Source organism: Nymphalis io, chromosome 14 (genome assembly GCF_905147045.1).
Source record: "Nymphalis io chromosome 14, ilAglIoxx1.1, whole genome shotgun sequence".
Taxonomy (NCBI): domain Eukaryota; kingdom Metazoa; phylum Arthropoda; class Insecta; order Lepidoptera; family Nymphalidae; genus Nymphalis; species Nymphalis io.
In genome coordinates, this window is record NC_065901.1 from 3,833,241 (window position 1) to 3,853,404 (window position 20,164).

The following is a 20,164-nucleotide window of genomic DNA, read 5'->3' on the forward strand; positions in this document are numbered from 1 at the left end:
GCAGGTTTTTTTTAAACAGCTTTATGGTTTTTATTTTTTGACATATCTTCCTTTTCAGGCAATTGCAATTTTCTTCTAGTGATTTTTATATTTGCGTTTTCTTGAAAATTGAGACTTGAAGATTATGGTACTGGATTAGCATTCTCTTCAGGTGTTGAAATCTAAAACACTCAATTAAATTATTAATAAAGAATGGTGTTCATATATATTTCTATGTTAACCTCTTGACTCTGAATGCATATTATGAATTCAAGAAGAATGTTAAATAATGTTGTCATTAGAAAATTACAAATACGAGAAAGAAAAAATTAAAATAATATATTTATAGATATCGAAGCTATTATTGGACTCCATCTTTATTTGTTTACATTGTCGACGAGTCAATATTTTTTGAAAATCGGGGCATATTTTTAGATGAAGCTGGCAGCACTTACTTAAATAATTATAGGTTATGAATGATAGAAACTAGAAAAAAAAACATATTATCAAAAAATACTAATCTACCACTCTTTTAATTAATTAATTCGGTTTCGTGGCAAGTACTCTATCTGATAACACTTTCAATGCCCTTTGCTTTAGGCACGTAGCCTATTACACCAATGAAAAATGTTAATTTTACTCACTTCACTGGTGCTAGGACTTTGTCCAAGCTCGTCTGGGTAGCAACCACCCTCTCATCAGATATTCTACCGCAAAACAGCAGTACTTGGTATTGTTGTGTTCCGGTTTGAAGGGCGAGTGAGCCAGTGTAATTACAGGCACAAGGGATCTTAGTTCCCAAGGTTGGTGACGCATTGGCGAAATAATCGATGGTTAACATTTCTTGCAATGCTAATTTCTATGGGCGTTGGTGATCACATACCATCAGGTGGCCCATATGCTCGTCCGCCTACCTATACTGTAATAAAATTTTTACTTATTTTTGATATTGTAACAGTTGATTAAGTATAAGGTATCACAGGTAGACTTGGTAATAAAGAACTTAATTGAAACATTGTATTAACTGCCTTAATGAGTATATAACTACAATGACTATAACTGTATAAGTACTGTTGTGTAAGTGAGAAAGGAAACATCAAGGTCTATTAGTATCTTTGTGAACGGATGTAACACATGTATATAATAAGTATTTTTCTTTAGTTTCCTGATCATCGTAAAGAAGCGTCCTTCTATATTCGATTTGATCGACGCGTAAGTGGCGACGTTTTTATTTTAACGGAATAATACGTCCACCATGCGGTAAACGGTTTTCGTTTGGACGTAATATTACGCCAGCCGCATGATTCGAATGAAGCATTATTTAAGTAATCACACGCTAAATATCTTTTATAAGATCCTATGTTAATAATAAATTTCTAAATAATCAAAATCTAATTAGCGAGTGTCATGTATATGCGTCAATGATTTATGGCATTTAGATTTGTTTTAGTAAATGAGCTTGGCACTCATGTGTTAAGTTACGTTTAGAATTCAAATTCTCATCATCCCTCAAGAAAGTAGTAAGAAATATGAATTTTCGAGAAAAAACGCACTAGCTTGGCAAGTTTAAACGGTTCAAAAAATAATGAACTAAGATTGCCACGTTTGTTGTTCAAGGGCTATAGAATAGGATAAACGTCGCGTGAACCTAGGTCATAGGACAACGGGTTATATAATATTATTCCATCCAACGTGTGCAAATGTATAATTGACTGTAGTCTAGTAGTTGGTAGATGTAAAACCGCAGACTCGGAGGTCCTGGGTTCAAATTCCAGGTCGGCCAATCAAAAGTATAGTAACTTTTGATTTATTATTAAATAACTTTATTTTGACGAGCCGGTTGGCGTGGTTGGTAGATAATACTTTCAAGCCGGAGGTTGTGGGTTCGATTCCCACACAGGACAGACATTTGTGTGCATGAACATGTCTATTTGTCCCGAGTCTGGGTGTAATTATCTATATAAGTATGTATTTACAAAAGAAAAATAAGATAGAAGATAAGAAAAATAGTATATGTAGTATATCAGTTGTCTAGTTTCCATTGTACAAGCTCTGCTTAATTTGGGATCAGATCGCCGTGTGTGAATAATGTCCCAGGATATTATTATTATTGCACAATCACAAGGAAAAAAAAGACAAATACAAGTAAAAAACAAAAGCTTTAGAATAGTCATGCTATATAAACATAATTATGGATTGTAAAATGATGCATATAAGGGGTGGTCTTATCACTCAATTAGTGATCTCTTCCTCTTAACGGGCGTGTGCATAATATACATATATTTATTAAATATATAGAAAAGTCCTTGTTCGCGCAACAGGTGAAGTGAGTGAGACGCAAAATGGCTCCATACATGTAATGGTTGCGCCAACAGCGGTTGCCGGTGCGATACCCTATAACTGTACACATTTTGTTGGTGGCGCTTACTGTGGCGCCACCATGGTGTTCTAATGAGATAAGGCCATTATAAATAAAGACATATCAACCAAGAACTGTTTGTTATGTATAATATAGGAAAATTATTAGAATTTCGTTTATATAAAATTTCCTTCAATTAAAATAGGTTAACTCTAGTAACCTTTATAAAATGTACATTTTATTTGTTAACGTGTTCAAATATATGAAAATTAAAAGACCGATTAATTTTTATTCTTTATTGACATTAATATTCAAAAGTGGTTTCATATTATAAATACAAAAATGGTTTTCCTTAGTCGGAAAAGAAGACAAATCTTACATTGTTTTTCTATAGGTACATCTAAAAGTCGTCCTAATTTTTGATCCTAAAAAACTAGTTAAATAATATACATCACACAAATAGTTAATTTTGAATTAACGCGAAAAAATAATAATAATCGCAAGGTATGATTTATCCAATCACAAACGACGATACTGACGAAATAACTATACACATCTAGAGGTAATAAAGACTACATTTTAATACAGTCAGAGTTAATCAATAACTAAAAAATAATACGCGACACCTTTCCTCGGCCGCCTAAGAGGAACTACATATTCTAAAGTCAAATACTGTGACTCTAAAAATATTAAAAAAATCTTATCCAACCGGTCCAGCTCCGTCTATCGCCAAAGCAACGCTTCGCGCCTTTCCCTGTCAATCATCTTAAAGTACGTTACGACTAATTACAATATATAGATTATACTCTAATTCTAGCTATTTATTAAAATACTACTTTAATTAGCTCTGGACTATAATTACTGTAGTTTTGGACAGATCGATTAATGTCACAATAATAATAATTTTATAGCGTATGTGACACAAAAAATGTATGTTAAATATAATGCGGTACACAAAATATACCTCCACCGGAGGAACGCGTGTCGATGGTCGCTATCGCGTGCTCAACTTATTATTGCATTGTAATCTCACTTAAATTGATACAAATACACAGTTTTGTATATTTTCATATCGAAAATAACTTTAATTTCCATTAATGTTTATCAGAAACCTGAATGTTTATTTTAAATTAGAACTATACGCATTGTCAAGTTGATTTGCCTCGAACGGTTTGTTTGATGTAATTATTCAGAATGATCCTCCTTCTTCACTACTTTGTTATCGCCTGAAAATAAATAAATATTGTCTTTATTAATTTGAATCCCAACCGGTGTTCTTATAAAATAGTAAAAATTATGAATTGTGGCACTAAAAGATTTGATTGTTGTATAAAGAGGTTAACTTTAGATATTATATCTACGCACTGATGACTAAGGAAGCATAATATACATAGCAAAACAAGCATAACAAGCTAGAATGTTTTGGCGCGCGTGCCGCAGTATTCGGAGAACGCCAATGTATCTACTGAATACCAGTCATATTCCTTAAACTATAATGATCGATATTGTGTGTTTGTACGAGTACGTAGATTTGGACGATAGCGTTACTTTCGCATTTATAATATTAGTATATAGACTATAAAGTTATTAATCGTTCATAAGGCTACACATACAAAGCCTGCTTCGGATATAGATAATTTTACTTTGGCGAAATTGAACCTATAGGCCAGAGTTAATTCAATAAACAATTGCAGCTTCATAGATAGTTATGTGTATATGTGCATGCATGCATTGTATATTTATTGAAACGGACTGGAACAACACTTCTGCTAAGCTTTTCTTACCATAGGACAAAAACGTAACATCAGTAACAAAATATATTCATGGCATTCTATAGCCATGTAACGGAGATTCTGCAGCTAATGTTAGCTTTTGTTTAAGTTGAACTACTCATGTGAGTAGTTCAACTTAAACAAAAGATTTTACTGGTGTGTTCAAATGAGTACACACGAGAGTTAAAAAACAAACCTAACAAAAATTATCTTATTATTAACTAATGTACATTATGTATACATTGTGTTTTTTTTGATAAAAAAGAATTTGTTTATAAATCTATGACTGAAGTATAAAAGTTAGTTTCTGGTTCAAAATCAGTAAAGTTGTGAATATATGTGTGTGTAGGTAAACACATGTACGTAAATGTAAGTGCGTACCGTTGGGCGTGTCGGGGTCCTGGTCAGTGTTGGAGCGCCTGCGCTTGCGCGGGAACTTCCAGTTGCCTGCCGCGTGTTTCACCTTCGGTAGCGGCTCCATATCCAACACCTGCGGTGATTAATGATACTTAGATAATGTTTTAATTTTCATACCACAGTAATTAAAAGTGAATAAATGCTAGTCAGGGATAACAGATTTAACTGATTTTTTAAAATAATAAAGTGTAACACCATTATTCCTTTCAGTATTACTTTTATTGTTCCCTTAAATAAAATCTATGAACACATAACTTAAAATAATCATAATTGGGTATAGCAAATAACAATATAATAAAATATAAAAAAGATAAATATATTTTAGTCCAATTGTCATTTAAAAATGAATAGCAACTACTACTACAGAATAGCAAATCCAAAGAATTGTTCTTATAATAAAAACAGATACTGCAAGTGTGTCAATTTGTATGGAAAACAAAGATGAACCAGTTTTTTCAGTACCCAATGCGATAAGACGAATAATTGAGTGTAGAAAGGCAAGCACACATACAAAACACTTTTGTTTCTGTTTCTATTCAAGTTAAGCTGGCATATACAATAAATCAATATTTTCAACAATACCTTGTGTATCTGTCGAAAGGCAATTTGTCTCAGGAACTGCTGCGCTGATGCCGTTAAGTCTTCACGTTTTTGTGGCGGCATGTTTCCAAGAGCATCCTGTAATTTATGTATGTACATTATACAATACCGAAAATTTGCAAAAGCAAGTTTACTTTTGAATTTTTATTACTTATAACCTTTCTAAATGATTTAACTAAATAGATATAAATAAATCATTTGTAGAACCATATTGTGTTATAATGTGTACGTAATAAAAAAAAAAATCTTTTCTTTAACATCTTTAACTAATAACAGACATTAAATTCAAAAATATTTTTTGTGTATGTTACTTGATATCTTTTTTACAAAGGAAAACTCTAACCCTAATGGTGGAATTCACAGATTTGGCATTTGTATCTCGAAACAGGGCTGTATCATATGAGCTGTGTATTAAAAAATGGTCTACCTATATTTAATATATAAACTACTTTTCAACATTTATCAGTTATTTTTGGTAGTGTCAGCCAAAGCAAGCCAATTAATCCAACCATTTAAATATAAATTTGAACGACTACTTTATATTTATTTAATCTTTATAAATATTGTAGTTTAAATACATGTATTATTGTTATACACTAGGTAAAGGCCACCATATTTCTAGTTAGGTGCACTCACGACGAGGTCCTTCTCGCAGGGGTCGCGCAGGCCGGGCCCGTGGTCCAGCAGCAGGCCGCCTGCCGCCGCCTCCATGACGCGCCGCAGCGCCTCGCCCGGTGACAGCGCGCCGCCCGCAGACTGCATCACGCCTGACACCAGCAATTCCATCGCCTGGGCATATGACTCAAGTTACATTGCGGTCTATACGATACGTTTCCATCATATTTATTTGTTTTATATCGACCAATTATAAATTTTAAGCCGTGCTTCTTTCAGTGTAACATGTATCCTACATGTACATGTACCCTATCCAATCGAAAAAGGAGTAAAGATAAACAAGCCTTCTATTTACATATTCCATGCAATTTGCTGATAATTCTGCTGTATTATATTAGTATATACGCAGCTACAGAGTATAAACAGTTCTTGATTAATTTCTCTTTATTTATAATAAATTACTACTACACTTAACTGGTTATGTTAATTTAACTTCCAAAATTCCGATTATAATTTCGCGAACATTAAAAACGCCATTTTCTTGCAAAATCGTGAATATCATAGATTACTTAAGATCTCGACCAATGACATCGCGTCAATTCGATGTAAAAGTTGTTTATTTGTCTTTACTTCTCTTATCGTTGGAATAGGCTATTGTAAATATAATGTTATTTCGATAAGGACGAATCTTGTTTAAGAAATACATAAAATGTCTTGTACTCACGTATGGATTGAGGGGTGTCCAGTTGGGTATCCGTCGGCAGAGGTCGCGCATGATGCGAATGATGATGACACAGGACTGCAGACTGGCCGCCCTAGCCTGCATGTCAGCACAATCGTCAGCGGTATCGCTCACCCCACACACACCAACACGCTCAGTTCTCACTCACACCGCGGGCCGCGACCCGCTAATTACAACGTGAGGACCAACTGCGTTTCCCTTACTTGCCCTCGGCGTAGCTAGGCCGTCCTCACAATGTCAGGCGTTACATGAAGCGAGTAGACGCTAGTTGGATTCGAATCCAAAATTAAGTTCGATGTAGTAATTACGATTACATGTTTTAAGTTAATGATGCGAGTCTACCCGATTCCACCTGGCATTATTCTTTAGTGTCTCGTTCATTCCAAAGTGCAATGCGATTTAAATAAAACCTATCGTATGACATGATTTTTTTTAATCCTAGCTACGCCTCCGCCCCATCGGCTATCAGAGTGCTAGGAAACGCAGCTTCGCTCCTACGACGAGCACTTGTAGCCACATGTTCAAGGGAGCGGAATAGTTATAGCAAGTTTTTTTTTCAACTAAAATAAAGGCTACTTTGAATGATAAAACAAAAATAAACATGTGACTAAAAAATACGTGCGCACTCCCTTTGTATAGTTAGTTAATTGTACTCAATTTATATGAAGCAGTCAAAATATAATAAATAATTTTGTTAATTCTTTTTTTTCTCATAAAGTATGTATAAATTTCCAAATAATTTTAGGAGCAGCATCAATGCCATCTAGTTATCAACAATCGTGGGATATTATCTAAATACTAATGCTGCTTCTTAGATAGAAATGACGAAGATTATTTAGAAAATTATAAGAATGAACAAAAATGACAAATCTGCAAGGCATTCTTGAATCGAGTGGACTATGTCGTCAGCAGTAGGGGAGTGCGCACACGTTGTAATGTGGGCGAATGTACCTGGAACCACTTGGCGTGCCGAAGGGCGGCCAACGCGTCCAAACACTTCTGCCGCGGGAGCACGTCCTTGTCGTCTCGCTTTATGTCGCCACCCTCTAGCGACAACAATACAAAGGGTGTTTGACCATCGAGGCATCGACGAAAACGGGACAAACGAGTCCCTGTCGGCCCGGGGCCCTATCCGTCGCATGCGCTTCCATTGATTGCATCGAATCGAACGAGACGGACTACAAGTATATACAGCAATTTTTTGATACACTAAATAAGTACTCAAATGGAGCCGACAGGGACGAAATCGTTTACTCCGTTTCAGTAGATATAATATACCACTGCGAAGGTCGACGCACGTGATATATAGGGAGATGATCAAAAATCCTTTTCTTCTCGCTGCTTACCCTACTCACACCTAAAAATAAGCATTCGACACAGTGCCCGGCAAAGCCGGGCGGTAACTTTGAACAAATTATCTTTATATAAAACGATAAATATCATTAGAATATACATAAAGTGAAGATATAAAACATAAATTGTATCTCTTATAATAGATAGTTTGTTCTGAGAGTTTGGGGAAAGGATGTGGATCGACGACTTCGACAACCGGTTTTATTAAATTATAAATGGTTATAGTAATATGAAGTTATATGTTAAATGGAAAAACATTATTCACATGTTTCGAAGTGTTCGGGTGTATTGTAGATGTTTTTTTACTAGTAAAATTGGTAAAAGGTCTGTGTATCTAAAGGAAATTGAAAAGAAAAAATTGGTGTATACATGTAAAAATAAAGTAAAATATTGTTGATTAATTTGATGCAAAACTAATATTTAGTTTTTACGAAAAACAATTTTCTTAAACGAAAACAGGTGATATATTTATTTTCATTGAATGTAAATTCTTAATTATTCAATTCGAGTATTTCACTACTCATCTGTTTATAATAAGCTGGTGCGGTTCAGTTAGTGTGTTAGCCCGAACATAACGAAACCGTCCCGCGACGATCGCGAGCGAACCAGTTGTCGCTCGTCATGTGGAGGCAGGTCAACGTCTATCGCACTAACCTGCGGGCTCGCGCATGATGGCCGAAGTGAGGCTCACAAGTACGTTGACAGAGCCGTCTGACACCGACACCGCACCTTCTGCCGGCAGCAGCTCCACTTTGTACTTGGGCTCCTCACTCGAACCCTGGAATTAAATCAAAATATTATGTAATTTGAACCGTAAAACTATTAAGTTGTTTAAATATGTCAGTATGTGAGTGTTAAAGAATTATAAAGCTTACAATTTGGTCATTTAAATACAAGTCAGATAATACTATAATAATAAGGCATTTTTTAATATATATATGTATGTACTACATACACCGCCGGCTTCAGGTTTGAGACCACTTGTAAAAAGATTTATCATCGACAAAATATTATATAAGAAGACAACAGACATAAGAATGGAAAAATCTTCACACTTGCATATTATATTTTTATTAACTAACCTATAAAGACTGACACAAAGCAGACTTTAAAAAAGGTCTAGGACTAACGCATCTAAGTTTAAAACAGTTTGTCCAAAAATTTTTTTGTATGATAGAGTCGAGAAAAAAAAGGATGCCAGATTATGTGGTACCAACAATCAACGCATGGTGATTATTCTGTTATAGTCGAGCTATAGCACTGAAGATTTGGTTGAAATCAAAGAGACCATGAAATAGAGCAGTTTAAAATAATTCTACAGCAACAAGCCTTACCTTCCGGTTTAAAGTTATTGTAACACAGTTCAAAATTATGTAGGGGGTAACTTGTATGGGAAGAGTTTGAAAAGTTTTATTTCATTTACTTTCTTTAGTTAAGGCGGTCTCAAACTTTTGACCGACACTGTAGCTTAGCCGACATGTAGTTGTACGTGTCGAAGTACATTATTTTGCCAGAAATCATTAAAAGATTGTCAACCGTCTTTAAATACGTCAACATTACGATACCTTAACCCTGGCGAGATGGTGTGGCAAGTCGGCTGCGACACGTTTGAGTAGAGTGACGGTGGGACGGTCGTGACACAGCACCACGAGGCGCACGTCGCGGTCTCCGCGCAGCAGTAACCCTTTGGCCAGCAGCCCGACGCGCATGACACCCTTCAGTGCGCGTGCACCCGCGGCTCCCGGCCCCGGTGTTGCCGGAGACCCGCTCGGCGCTGTCTCACCTTCACCCACGAACGAGAACCTAAGCCAAAACATGTGTCGTGTTTGTGGTTCGCGTGATGTTACGACATGCGAAGGTGAAAGTCCTACTTACAATTGGTTATCACGACCGTCCTCTTTTCCTTCGGGTTTTTCTTCCTTTTTATCGTCCGCTTTAGCCGCGACCTTTGCAGGTTGTCCCTGAAGATAAGTCACCGTTATTTTTATTGTTCTGTAAACATTTCATGTACATATGAAAACGAAACCAATAGAGGTCTCACCTTGAGCTTGCCCTGATCAGCGAGTGCGTCGGAGAGCGACTTGAGCGCCTTTTCCGTATGAGATACGGCGCGCTGGATGTCCTGCAGCTGCTGCTCAGGGGGGTAGATGTCGGCATGTTTGGCCAGTACGTGTCTGTCGTCCGACGTCTCGGGCCGACGGCCAACAGGCCCGTATCCCATACCCATAGCCTGAGCATACAAATAGTTATATACAAATTTGTTTCGGTATTATCGTGGAATAAATATCGTTAAAAGATTAATAACTTACGTGATGATGATGGTGATGCGGTCCGCGCCACCAATCTGCACCTTCCCAGTACACGCGTTCGTCTTCTTCGATCCCCTGTTGTTTATATACATATAAAAATACTTCAACTATATCAACATTTTTTGCTAGTGATAAATCTAAAAAAATGATGATATATGAAATTGATGAATTTATGTGAAACTATATTTCATTATTACATATATTATCATTATATTCCTTTAGCATATAAAGTTAAAAAATAACTATAACTAAGATTTTGATTTCCCAAATTTTATTTAAGACGTCAGACAGTGCGCAGTACTAACATCATGCATACGTCGTCGCGCCCACAGCTCGTCGCGCACGAGCATGCGCTGCGCTTTGGCCTCGGCCAGTTTGCGCTGGTGCATGGACGGCTTAACTTTAACTTCCAGGTCCGGCTGAACCTGTTTACGATACCCAATCAATTTTAAAATTACACATTGTAAAAATTAAAAAAAAATGGATAACAGACTATCCTCATTTAAATTTGTAATCATCTGAACTTCGGAACTCTTGACAGCTTAAAGCTATCAGGCTCTACGAAGATCTCAAACCTTTTACTAAGTAATCATTGGATGATCCTATGACTAAACTAATTTCGATTGTCCATAATTACAGCTCCAAATAATTAACATCGTATTCAAAGTCTAATTAGCTTACATAGAAATATTATTATGACTGTTCCCCTGTAAATAATTTAATTTTCAGATAAGTATATAGGATATATGACCATATACATTTTCTTACAAAGTCAGACCCCGTTATGAGCTTGCACAAAATGAACATAAAAATTAGAATAGGTATTAACCGTCGACCATGAATATTCTTTTCGGGACATATTCTATACAATTACTATATACATATATATACTCTAAATTCAGACACTACGTAAATTTTACGTCACTAGTGACTCACTTTCTTCTTGTACTGTAGTCGATGACGGCGACCCTTCATGTGCATCTCCTTGGCGTTGGGGTCGTTGAACTTGCAGTCACAAAGCTTACAGTTGAAGCTCAGCGCCTTGCCGTCGTCCCCGCGGATCTCCTCGATGTAGTCCTGCCCGACGGGCTGCACTTCGGGCTCTGCGTCAGCGTCTTCTTCCCGCTCGTCCTCCTTGTCGCCTGGCGGGCAGTCGGCGCTGCAGCCCACGGTGCTGAGGCCCCCGGAAGCCACGAAAGCGATCTTTGGCGCTCCGGCGACGGTCTTTTTGGCTAGTGGATTTGGAAAAGTCAAATTTTCTCTCAAGTTTTAAATTGACACGTTTGTTCATCGACTTTTGGGCCTTTTCTACGAGATATTATTTTTCCTTGAAAATGAAGTATTTTTGGAATTTGTCAGGTGTAAGATAAACCTTACAAATTTAAAGGAACCATGTGTTCGTGTTTATTACGAAATGCACATTAAGCTTATCAGGACTTTATACTTTTAAAACTCACCGGCGTGCTTGAGACACCGATACATACATATATATTTAGTAACGAAAATAAATGTTCGGTACATAAAAAAGGCCCACACAACACACACTCCATATCTGTACCGAGTGTTTTAAAATGATCCGATGAGAAAATTTGACTAAGCAAATCACAACTGCCGACCGCGCAATACAGATATGATACTGTGGCGTTCAGGGGAGTCAGCTCAGTGGCACATCGCAAATATGTTCTCCATTTTTATAAAAACATTTCTTGTTTGGAGATCATATCCGGTATGAGTCAATACATAAAATATAGTAATATAATTTAAATTTAGAAAAAGAAATTATTCAATTATAAACAGAATTTCGTCATACGATTTCATACATAGAACGATAGAATAGACGCTAGTTAATTTTATTTTATTATATTCGAAGGAAAGTCGGATAACTCGCAATGCGATCACTAACCGGGCTGCAGCTTGACGGGCTCGGTGGAGGGGATGGGTTTGCCCAGCATGGTGTGCAGTTTGACGACCTTCTGGTGCTTGATGCCGCGCACGTGCGCCGCATACGCGTCCGCTCCCGTACACGTGACGTCACACAACTCGCAGCGCAAGGCCGAGGCCCCACACGCGCGCGCCCCTCCCCCGCCACCGCCCGCCGCCGCTAACTTGACGGCCGCCTCCTTCTTTTTGTGTTTTTGTCCCTCCAGGTGCTCCTTGTAGGTCTGCGGGCCAGCGCACGAGATGCGGCACACGTCGCAGTAGTGCAGTTGTTGCGCTTTGGGCGGAGGCTTAGGTCTTCGCCCGAGTCCAGCGCCGACGCCGCTCTTGTTGTAGTTCTTCCAGCCGCTGCGACCACCGCCGCTACGTTACGTCATTTTATCAACCGGTTCGGTTTATTTGTGCAAGTGTACCCGAGTATGGAAACATTTAATAAAAAAATATATTCTATTTCTCTCAACCTGACCGTTGCACTATATAGAAAACTCGTAAATGCATACAACCTATGCTTTAAAGGAGGTAAACTTGATTGGTTAAAAACAAAATTTAAGTATAAAAAATTTCAATTTATATTATATTACAAATAATTTCAAATCAAAACTGAACCACAAATAAGTAAAGGAAAAGCAATGCTTTACGGGGCTTTAAACGTTCTACATGTCCAATCTTATCGAATTAAACTTTTTGCGTGAATTTAATGATATTATTATTTTTTTTTTTAAATTTGATAGAAATTGAGCTGCTCCATAGTCGGGTAACATCAACGACTACTGTATAAAAACTTTGGATGCTACTTTCGTTTTAAATTTTTTGAAATGCTATTTTTAATTATTAATTTATTAATAAAAAATGATCAAATAAAATTATCAATTAAAATATGTCCCTCTATAATAATCGATACTAAAATATTAATTGAAAAATAAATACGTATTAAATTATTTACGAAGACTAAATAATAATAAAAATAAAAAAAGATAAAGGAGTTCAACTCACCCGCCTCCGCCCGTTTTGTTCTGCTGCGCCACATACATGGTCGCCGCGTTGTAGAGAGCTGTATCATAAGCAGAGGTGGCCCTGTTAGCCGTCTCTACAACAACATAGCACGATCGCCTCTAAATTTTATATTATTCAATTAGTCAACTCTTTACTCAAGCTAGATACTATTTTCTTTGAAAGAATAATTTATTTTGATACTGTTTTAATATTTTTAATAATTTACTTCAATTTATGGGGCGAAATCGCGTATGGTGTATTTTATTTATAATCTATTTGGTGCTGACAAAATGCAGTTATAAAATGTTATAAGACATTATTGAACATTATTTCACAAATTATAGTAAATATTATCGAATGTTTCATGTCATGTACCTTATTTAAAATAATGTTATAAATTATAACGAAATATAGACACAAACTGATTGTTATAAAATATTAAACAACAATGTTAAAACGTTTTCTTCAGTGTTGATAACACAGAATTGAAATCATCTCACAAATTGTTACAAAATATAATAAATATATGTATGTTAGTAAATGTTATAGCACTAATTTAATGTTCAATAATGTTTTAAAACGATGTATAAGTACAGTGTGGCAGCACCAATACATACTAAGCTACAACAGAAGGGAATATGTATATAATCATATATATATTTTTTAGATATTATTTAAAATAATAAACAATATAATAACTAAAATAACATATTTTGACGCAAAAACAGCATTTGGATATAAATTATATATCATATTCCCCCATGTTAATATATACTAAAAATATATCTAACCTGAACTAAACTAATAAAACTGAACGGTAATGTCAGATGCTGTAGTGAGTATAGCTGAAAGAACTGTTATAAGAACCAGTAAACCTTTTAGAGATACATTTTTAATTAGAATATTTATTAATTTTGTACTTAATTTATATTGTATTTTAAGAAAGTATAGTCACTGATTAAAATAACATTCATACAATTTTTATTTTTTCGAACAAATTGCTCCGTTTATTATAATTAGGACTATTGAGATATACATTAGAGTTATCCGAGAAATAGTTTCGTAAAAAATATATGTATGTTGACTACATATATTTTTAAGAACTATTTCAGTATGAATAGATATACTCACTGACATCTAAAATTACCATTTATAAAATAATCATTATTATTCAATTGTGCATATAAAAAGCATGTCTTTTTTATAAGAAACAACTAGACTCCAAGAGTAACTAGAAACTAATCTCAATCTATCGTCGCCGCACTATAGATTGAGATTAGTTTCTATATTAAGATTATTTCTCTGATTACACTAAATGCAAAAAATATTTTGATATTGATGCCAAAGACAAATTTAGATTTACAAGTATATTTTCTTTGGTTCAAAATAAGTATATTATTTCATTTATTTAAACCTTGATGTAGATGTAGATTTTGATAAGTACTTCTAAATCATCAAACATACAACAAACTGGCAACAAAATCTATAATCGTTTTTAATTAATTTAATTGTATTCACTTATAACAATAAAACTTTCTTCACCTTGAATGTCAAAACGAAAAAAAATTAAGAAATAAATTTTATATATGTAAGTATACTCTTAATACAACCAAGTAAATGAGTTTTGCTTTATTTGTTTGCACAAAAATAGTTGTAAATTTTTGTTTTTGCAATTCTTAAAAAAGTCAACAATTATGCAGCAACATGCACATATTTTTGTTAAGAACACAAAAGTTGTCAGTTTTCTTTCGTGGACAATCAAGTTCATAAGTAACGCGTGTGGGAGGGCGGCGACACTTACGCTTGGCGGGCTGCGCGGGCGCGGAGTAGGGCTGCGAGGGGTACGAGGCGGCGGGCGCGGGCGCGCTGTACACGCTGCCGTACGCCGCCTTGGCGCCGCCAGAGCCGCGCGCGCCCTGCACGCAACACGGCAACATTAACTTTATACCTGTTTCCTTGTATACTTATTTGAAGTACCAATTGTGAGGCATAAGCACGACAAACAATAAATAAAATTCGTTTCAAATAACAAAAACTGAACATACATTGCTAGAAAAATCAACATTTTCGCATTATTGCGGTTTGCGAGGCAATTTTCGAACAGTGAATTAATTACTACTTGCCTAAAGCACTTGAGTATATTCATTTGTTGCAAGTCTATTAACATATCTAATAATTTAGATAAATTCAAAGTTTTTACTGAGAGATACAAAAATAGAAACAAACCCAAATAATACCCATGCCACAATTTGTTATACAAAAGCTATTTTAGCAGTACCAGTGAATGTTGCCAGTGAAAAAAGAGAAAATTACCCTTTTACAAACGTAGATCGAAAGGCTTTATTTAATAAGTTTTTCCGCGTATAGTAAACATCGACAGTCACCTGTGCGTATGTGGCTGGAGTAGAGTAGGCGGGCTTGGCCGTTGCGTCGTAGGCGGGCTGCGGCTGCGGCGGTGCGGCGGGGTACGCGGCAGCCGCCTGCTGGTAGTACGCGCTCTTGCTAGCGTCGTACGCGGAAGCGGCGGCCGCAGCCGCGTGCGCGTGCGCGTGTGCAGCTGGATACCAAACAATGCTTATAAACCAGGAAATAGGATTTGTGCAAAGATACCATTTTTATACAATCTAAAATCTATTATATAATATTTAAAAGAGAAAACGTAAATTTTACGAGTTGAGTGTGTATACGTGGAACGTAATTTATGGAACCAGGGCACCTATTTAACACCTTCTTTCATCTTTTGACGGGCACATGTACGCTGCGCGAAAATAATGTATGGCTCAATTTTTCCTCATGAAAAGTTCTAAAAAAAGTCGACTATAAAAGATAGTTAACCTTACTGGTAATCATTTTTGTGAGCAAAAAAATAACTAATGTAGTTTAGTGTACCTGTCACAAGGATAAATCCTTATTAAAATTAAATAACATATAATTTCTTAATGCTTCATGTAGATAATCATTGCTTAACTTTACTATTTGAACTAGTCATTTTATTAATGTTATGAGATATTTACATAAAGTAATGTAAAAATATGCAATACCTTATCCCTTATGAAATTATGTACTTTTTTATTATTCTTAATTATTTTTAATTATTCCATAATATGAAAAGGACATGCAAATATGACAATGGACAATGTTTATATTTCATTTATTAAAAAAAAGCACAGAATAAAATCCTCATTTTACCCAATAAAATTCCGGTATGAGCAGCTGCTACTTTAACAAAATTGTTTCATTACAGGTTAGAAGACATTTTTTGATATTTTTAATTGAAAATAATATTAAGTTTAAAAGAAAAATGACCAATTAAATAGATGTCTTAGATAGTCAATAAATAAAATCATTTAAAATAGACAGAAAATATCACAAAATTTATTCTTAACATAAAATTCAATAAAGATTCCATTACATTGGGGTAACTATAGAAGCATTCATGGTTTATTTTGTTTTATATTCTGCATAAATCATGTAGGAGTATAAGTTATTTATATGAATAGCAATAGAATAAATGAATAGAAATTAACGGATATTACCTTAGTTATAATAAATTTGTGTTTATATATAGCTTGACAGGAAGTAAAATTTTTAAACAGGATGGCTACATCACTGCAGACACTGTGATACAGACTTAAAGCAGAAGTAAATATGTCTAAGGTACTTAGTCAACATAACCTTGTAAAGAAATGAGATATAAAAAAAACCGCTGAGTTTCTTTCGCCGGTTCTTCTCAGATCTGGAGTGTTTATTTCCAAAGCGGTGATAGATTTGGAACAATCAATAAGAAAGTGTAACGCTTCTATATTGAATAAAGATTTTTGACTTTGACTAACCCCCGAGGAGATTACTGGTTTTCTTATTTGTTAGAGTATTATAAACTATTTCCTACAATATTTTAAACAAAAATAGTAACAATTTTTTTTGTGACAAATGATGTTTATTCTAAAGGGATGTTTTTATGCATTAAATCTGATCTGGTGTTGAGTATTTAACCTAGATAAAATTATACAGTGGACCCCCGGTATACCGGCCCCTGTCTAATCCCGCACCCCCTGTATTCGACATGGTCTTTTATTTATTACTAGATAATTTTTTGACAATCTTCGCATATGCATGATTAAACAAGTTATAAGTTGTTCGCACCACCACTATTGTGCATTCTATTGTATTCATGAAATGTCTGACGAAGAGATTATAAAAAAGATTTCTAGTTATACAATAGTAAATCAGGAAAATGATGACGAAGTAATTGCAACCACTCAGCAAAAGATGCAATTAACGCCTTTGAGCTGAGTATACAATGGGCTGAAGAGATTGGTGCCTCCTACAACGAACTTCTACTTTTGAGAAGACTGAGGGACAAAGCTTTAATCTCGCGTTTCAACAATGTTAAACAAAAAAAATTGATGAATATTTTCATTCTTCTTAAATTGATTGATTCATAATTTTTGATTATATTAGTATGTGCATTTGTTTGAACACAATTATTTCCTAATGTAAAGTTTTAAAATAATATGTAAGCTTCCTATTGTGTTGTTTAATTTACTAAATTTGACACACATAATAAAGTATGATTTGTACTTCAGAGTACATATATATAACATATAGAATCTTATCATTGGATCTGGAATTTGTCCGATTACAAGGTACTCTTTTATAAAAAATCCGGACTATAAGCAGTACTCTATAATCCAACAAATTCGATAGTCCGACACTGCCCTGCAAAATGTTTGTCAGATTACCGAGGGTCCACTGTAGTGTAGTGTCTGACAAATTTATAGAATGTCTCAAATAGGCTGCATAGCTATTTTTAAAAAATATAAGGATTGTTAGCCCAATCGTCACGACTTTTTCACTAACTTTTTACGAGGAAAAAATTTACAATGTTCATTGGTCATAACATGATTATATAGTAAACATAACACAAATAACTCAAAACTGCAATTTTATTATGGATTATTTTGTTACAGGACAAATCTTTCGTATTTTGTTTCCTTTATTAAGCTAATCACATTTTAATATTGAATTTGTTTCTGTAACTTTACGAAGTTTCATAAAGATGAAGGCTCGAATTTTTAATACCTTGTGTAGCGGCCGCAGCCTGATACGCAGTATCGTATCCTGTTGCTGCGGCACGTTGGGTCCCGTACGTCGCGGCGGTCGCAGCCGGTGCCACGGCGTACCCCGTTTGGCCGCCGTAAGCTGCACTGGCTGTTGCGGCGCTAAAATTGCGACATAAAAGGTTTAGTCAACGAATAATGACATTTTATTACGAAAACTGCGATCAATACAGACCAGACGCCATTTTGATTACATAGAAATGCGAGCACAAGTCTACATTCGACTCGTGTAAATGTAGAACTTTTTTAAATGTATTTAATGTGATAAATTGGTTAGAAATCACTTACCCATATTGGGTTCCTCCATGGGTAAACCCAAAGTAATTATTTGCTGCCATCATTTACCACTTTTTCACGTAGAAACTATTCATTCACTTCTGAGCGTAAAACGAGAAATATAAGGCCGGCGTTTTGTCTTTGATAGAAAAAAAATGGCGACATATTAGCATAGACTATAGTTTCGAGCGGAAGCGGATTTCACTTTATGGTTGCGTTCAATGTTATAATAAGATTTTTGACAAAAAAAAAACACAAGTCTGTGTGGGATTATACAAAAATTTGGAGTTATTTATAGTTTATTTTTAATCAACAAGCTTTCCATCAAAACAAGCTTAAGGTAATAGCTTATTTCATAAAACGTTCGGATGTAGACAAGTAATGAGGTTTTTTTTTAAACATAAAATACGAGCGTAATGGCCAAGTTGTATTATTATACTTCTCGCTTTCCATGATTGCCCAAAAAAAGAGTGTAATGATTTTAGAGTTCTTTTTTTTACAGGATAGGTAGGCGGACGAGGACAGAGTCAGACATGAACTGAGATCTTGTGAGTTGTGGCCTCTGAGTAAAAGTATCCTGTGGTTGTGGCAGTTCTAGGCATGGGTAATATCGCTTTGAAGCGATATCGTATCGTATCTAGATATCGGTTTTGAATATCGGATATCGTATCTATATATTTTAATATCTAGATATTGTATCGAGTCTATGGTACTTGGAAATCGAATCAGTACCAGATGATATCAGATTAATATTAATATTTGTGTTTATCGCATATATTATGTATTGGTTTATTTTTGTTATTGATAATAACATGGTTAAATAAGTAAATATTTGTTTATTAATAGATATGTTGCAGTTCCGAATTTGAAAATCAGTGAAATGAACTTTCCTTCATACTTTTTTCAGGCTTTTTCTGTAATGCCGGCGTATTTAAAAGTTCATTTCTTCGTATATACATCTCTTTTAACTGTTGTCGAAAGAGTAATAACTCGTATCTCTTTTGATCTAATTTGACTTTTAAAAATATCTGTAAAATGCCTGAAGAGCCTTTGTCTTTTATGCCTACAGTTGAATTTATCGAAAATTACGCTCGTATTGGGACGAGACAATTCTTCATTGTATTTAACACAAACATTAATCTAACTAAAAATCATTCTTTAAAATTACATTTAATGAATATTAACATTTGCCCTAAATACCTCATTTCCTTGAAAAGTTCAATACAATATGTACATTATTTGACACACATCATAAATTATTATATACATCTACCTAAACAATAAAAAATACATGAGTTACGAAAAACACCTAAAATTTAGAAAAAAAAGCGAGTAATTAAATTACAAAGCTAACAACGCGACCGCGAAAACATAAAACGAAAATAAAATAGATCATAAAAATAATAGCAATTTCTAAAATGACACCCAAGGTCAAACAACCGATACCAGTAAAAATATCATAATATCCTTAACGGTTAAAATATCTAGATATCCGTAGACAGTGAAACTAAACTTTGTTTCTCTGTCTACGTAGATATCGAATATCCGATATTTTAAAAATATCAACAGGTAACCTAAGCGTGAGTCGTATTTATGAATTGTTCTGAAACCGATTATATTTTTATTAAATCAAATACAATATAGAAATGTGTAATTATTAAATATTAGACTTGCGCAAACTATATCATTAA

General features: G+C 34.9%; 1 protein-coding gene across 8 annotated transcripts; it reads right to left on the reverse strand.

Moving 5' to 3' along the window:
• Positions 1 to 2,619: 2,619 nt before the first annotated feature.
• On the reverse strand, positions 2,620 to 18,628 carry LOC126773336 (zinc finger RNA-binding protein). 8 transcript variants are annotated; one of them, XM_050494191.1, is made up of 19 exons: positions 18,486 to 18,628; positions 18,160 to 18,299; positions 15,462 to 15,634; positions 14,879 to 14,993; positions 13,078 to 13,171; positions 12,050 to 12,447; positions 11,083 to 11,378; positions 10,452 to 10,571; positions 10,147 to 10,221; positions 9,879 to 10,067; positions 9,713 to 9,798; positions 9,403 to 9,640; positions 8,492 to 8,615; positions 7,436 to 7,530; positions 6,467 to 6,562; positions 5,764 to 5,916; positions 5,110 to 5,205; positions 4,492 to 4,600; positions 2,620 to 3,564 (listed from the first exon to the last, which is right to left on the reverse strand). In XM_050494191.1, exons 1-19 carry the CDS (start codon positions 18,536 to 18,538, stop codon positions 3,524 to 3,526), a joined length of 2,691 nt encoding a protein of 896 aa, XP_050350148.1. In that variant the 5' UTR covers positions 18,539 to 18,628; the 3' UTR covers positions 2,620 to 3,523. The 8 variants fall into 8 exon arrangements, with proteins under 8 accessions (XP_050350148.1, XP_050350154.1, XP_050350151.1 ...); XM_050494197.1 differs by having other exon boundaries at positions 13,078 to 13,135; positions 14,879 to 14,966; positions 18,486 to 18,618; XM_050494194.1 differs by having other exon boundaries at positions 14,879 to 14,966; positions 18,486 to 18,618.
• Positions 18,629 to 20,164: the final 1,536 nt, after the last annotated feature.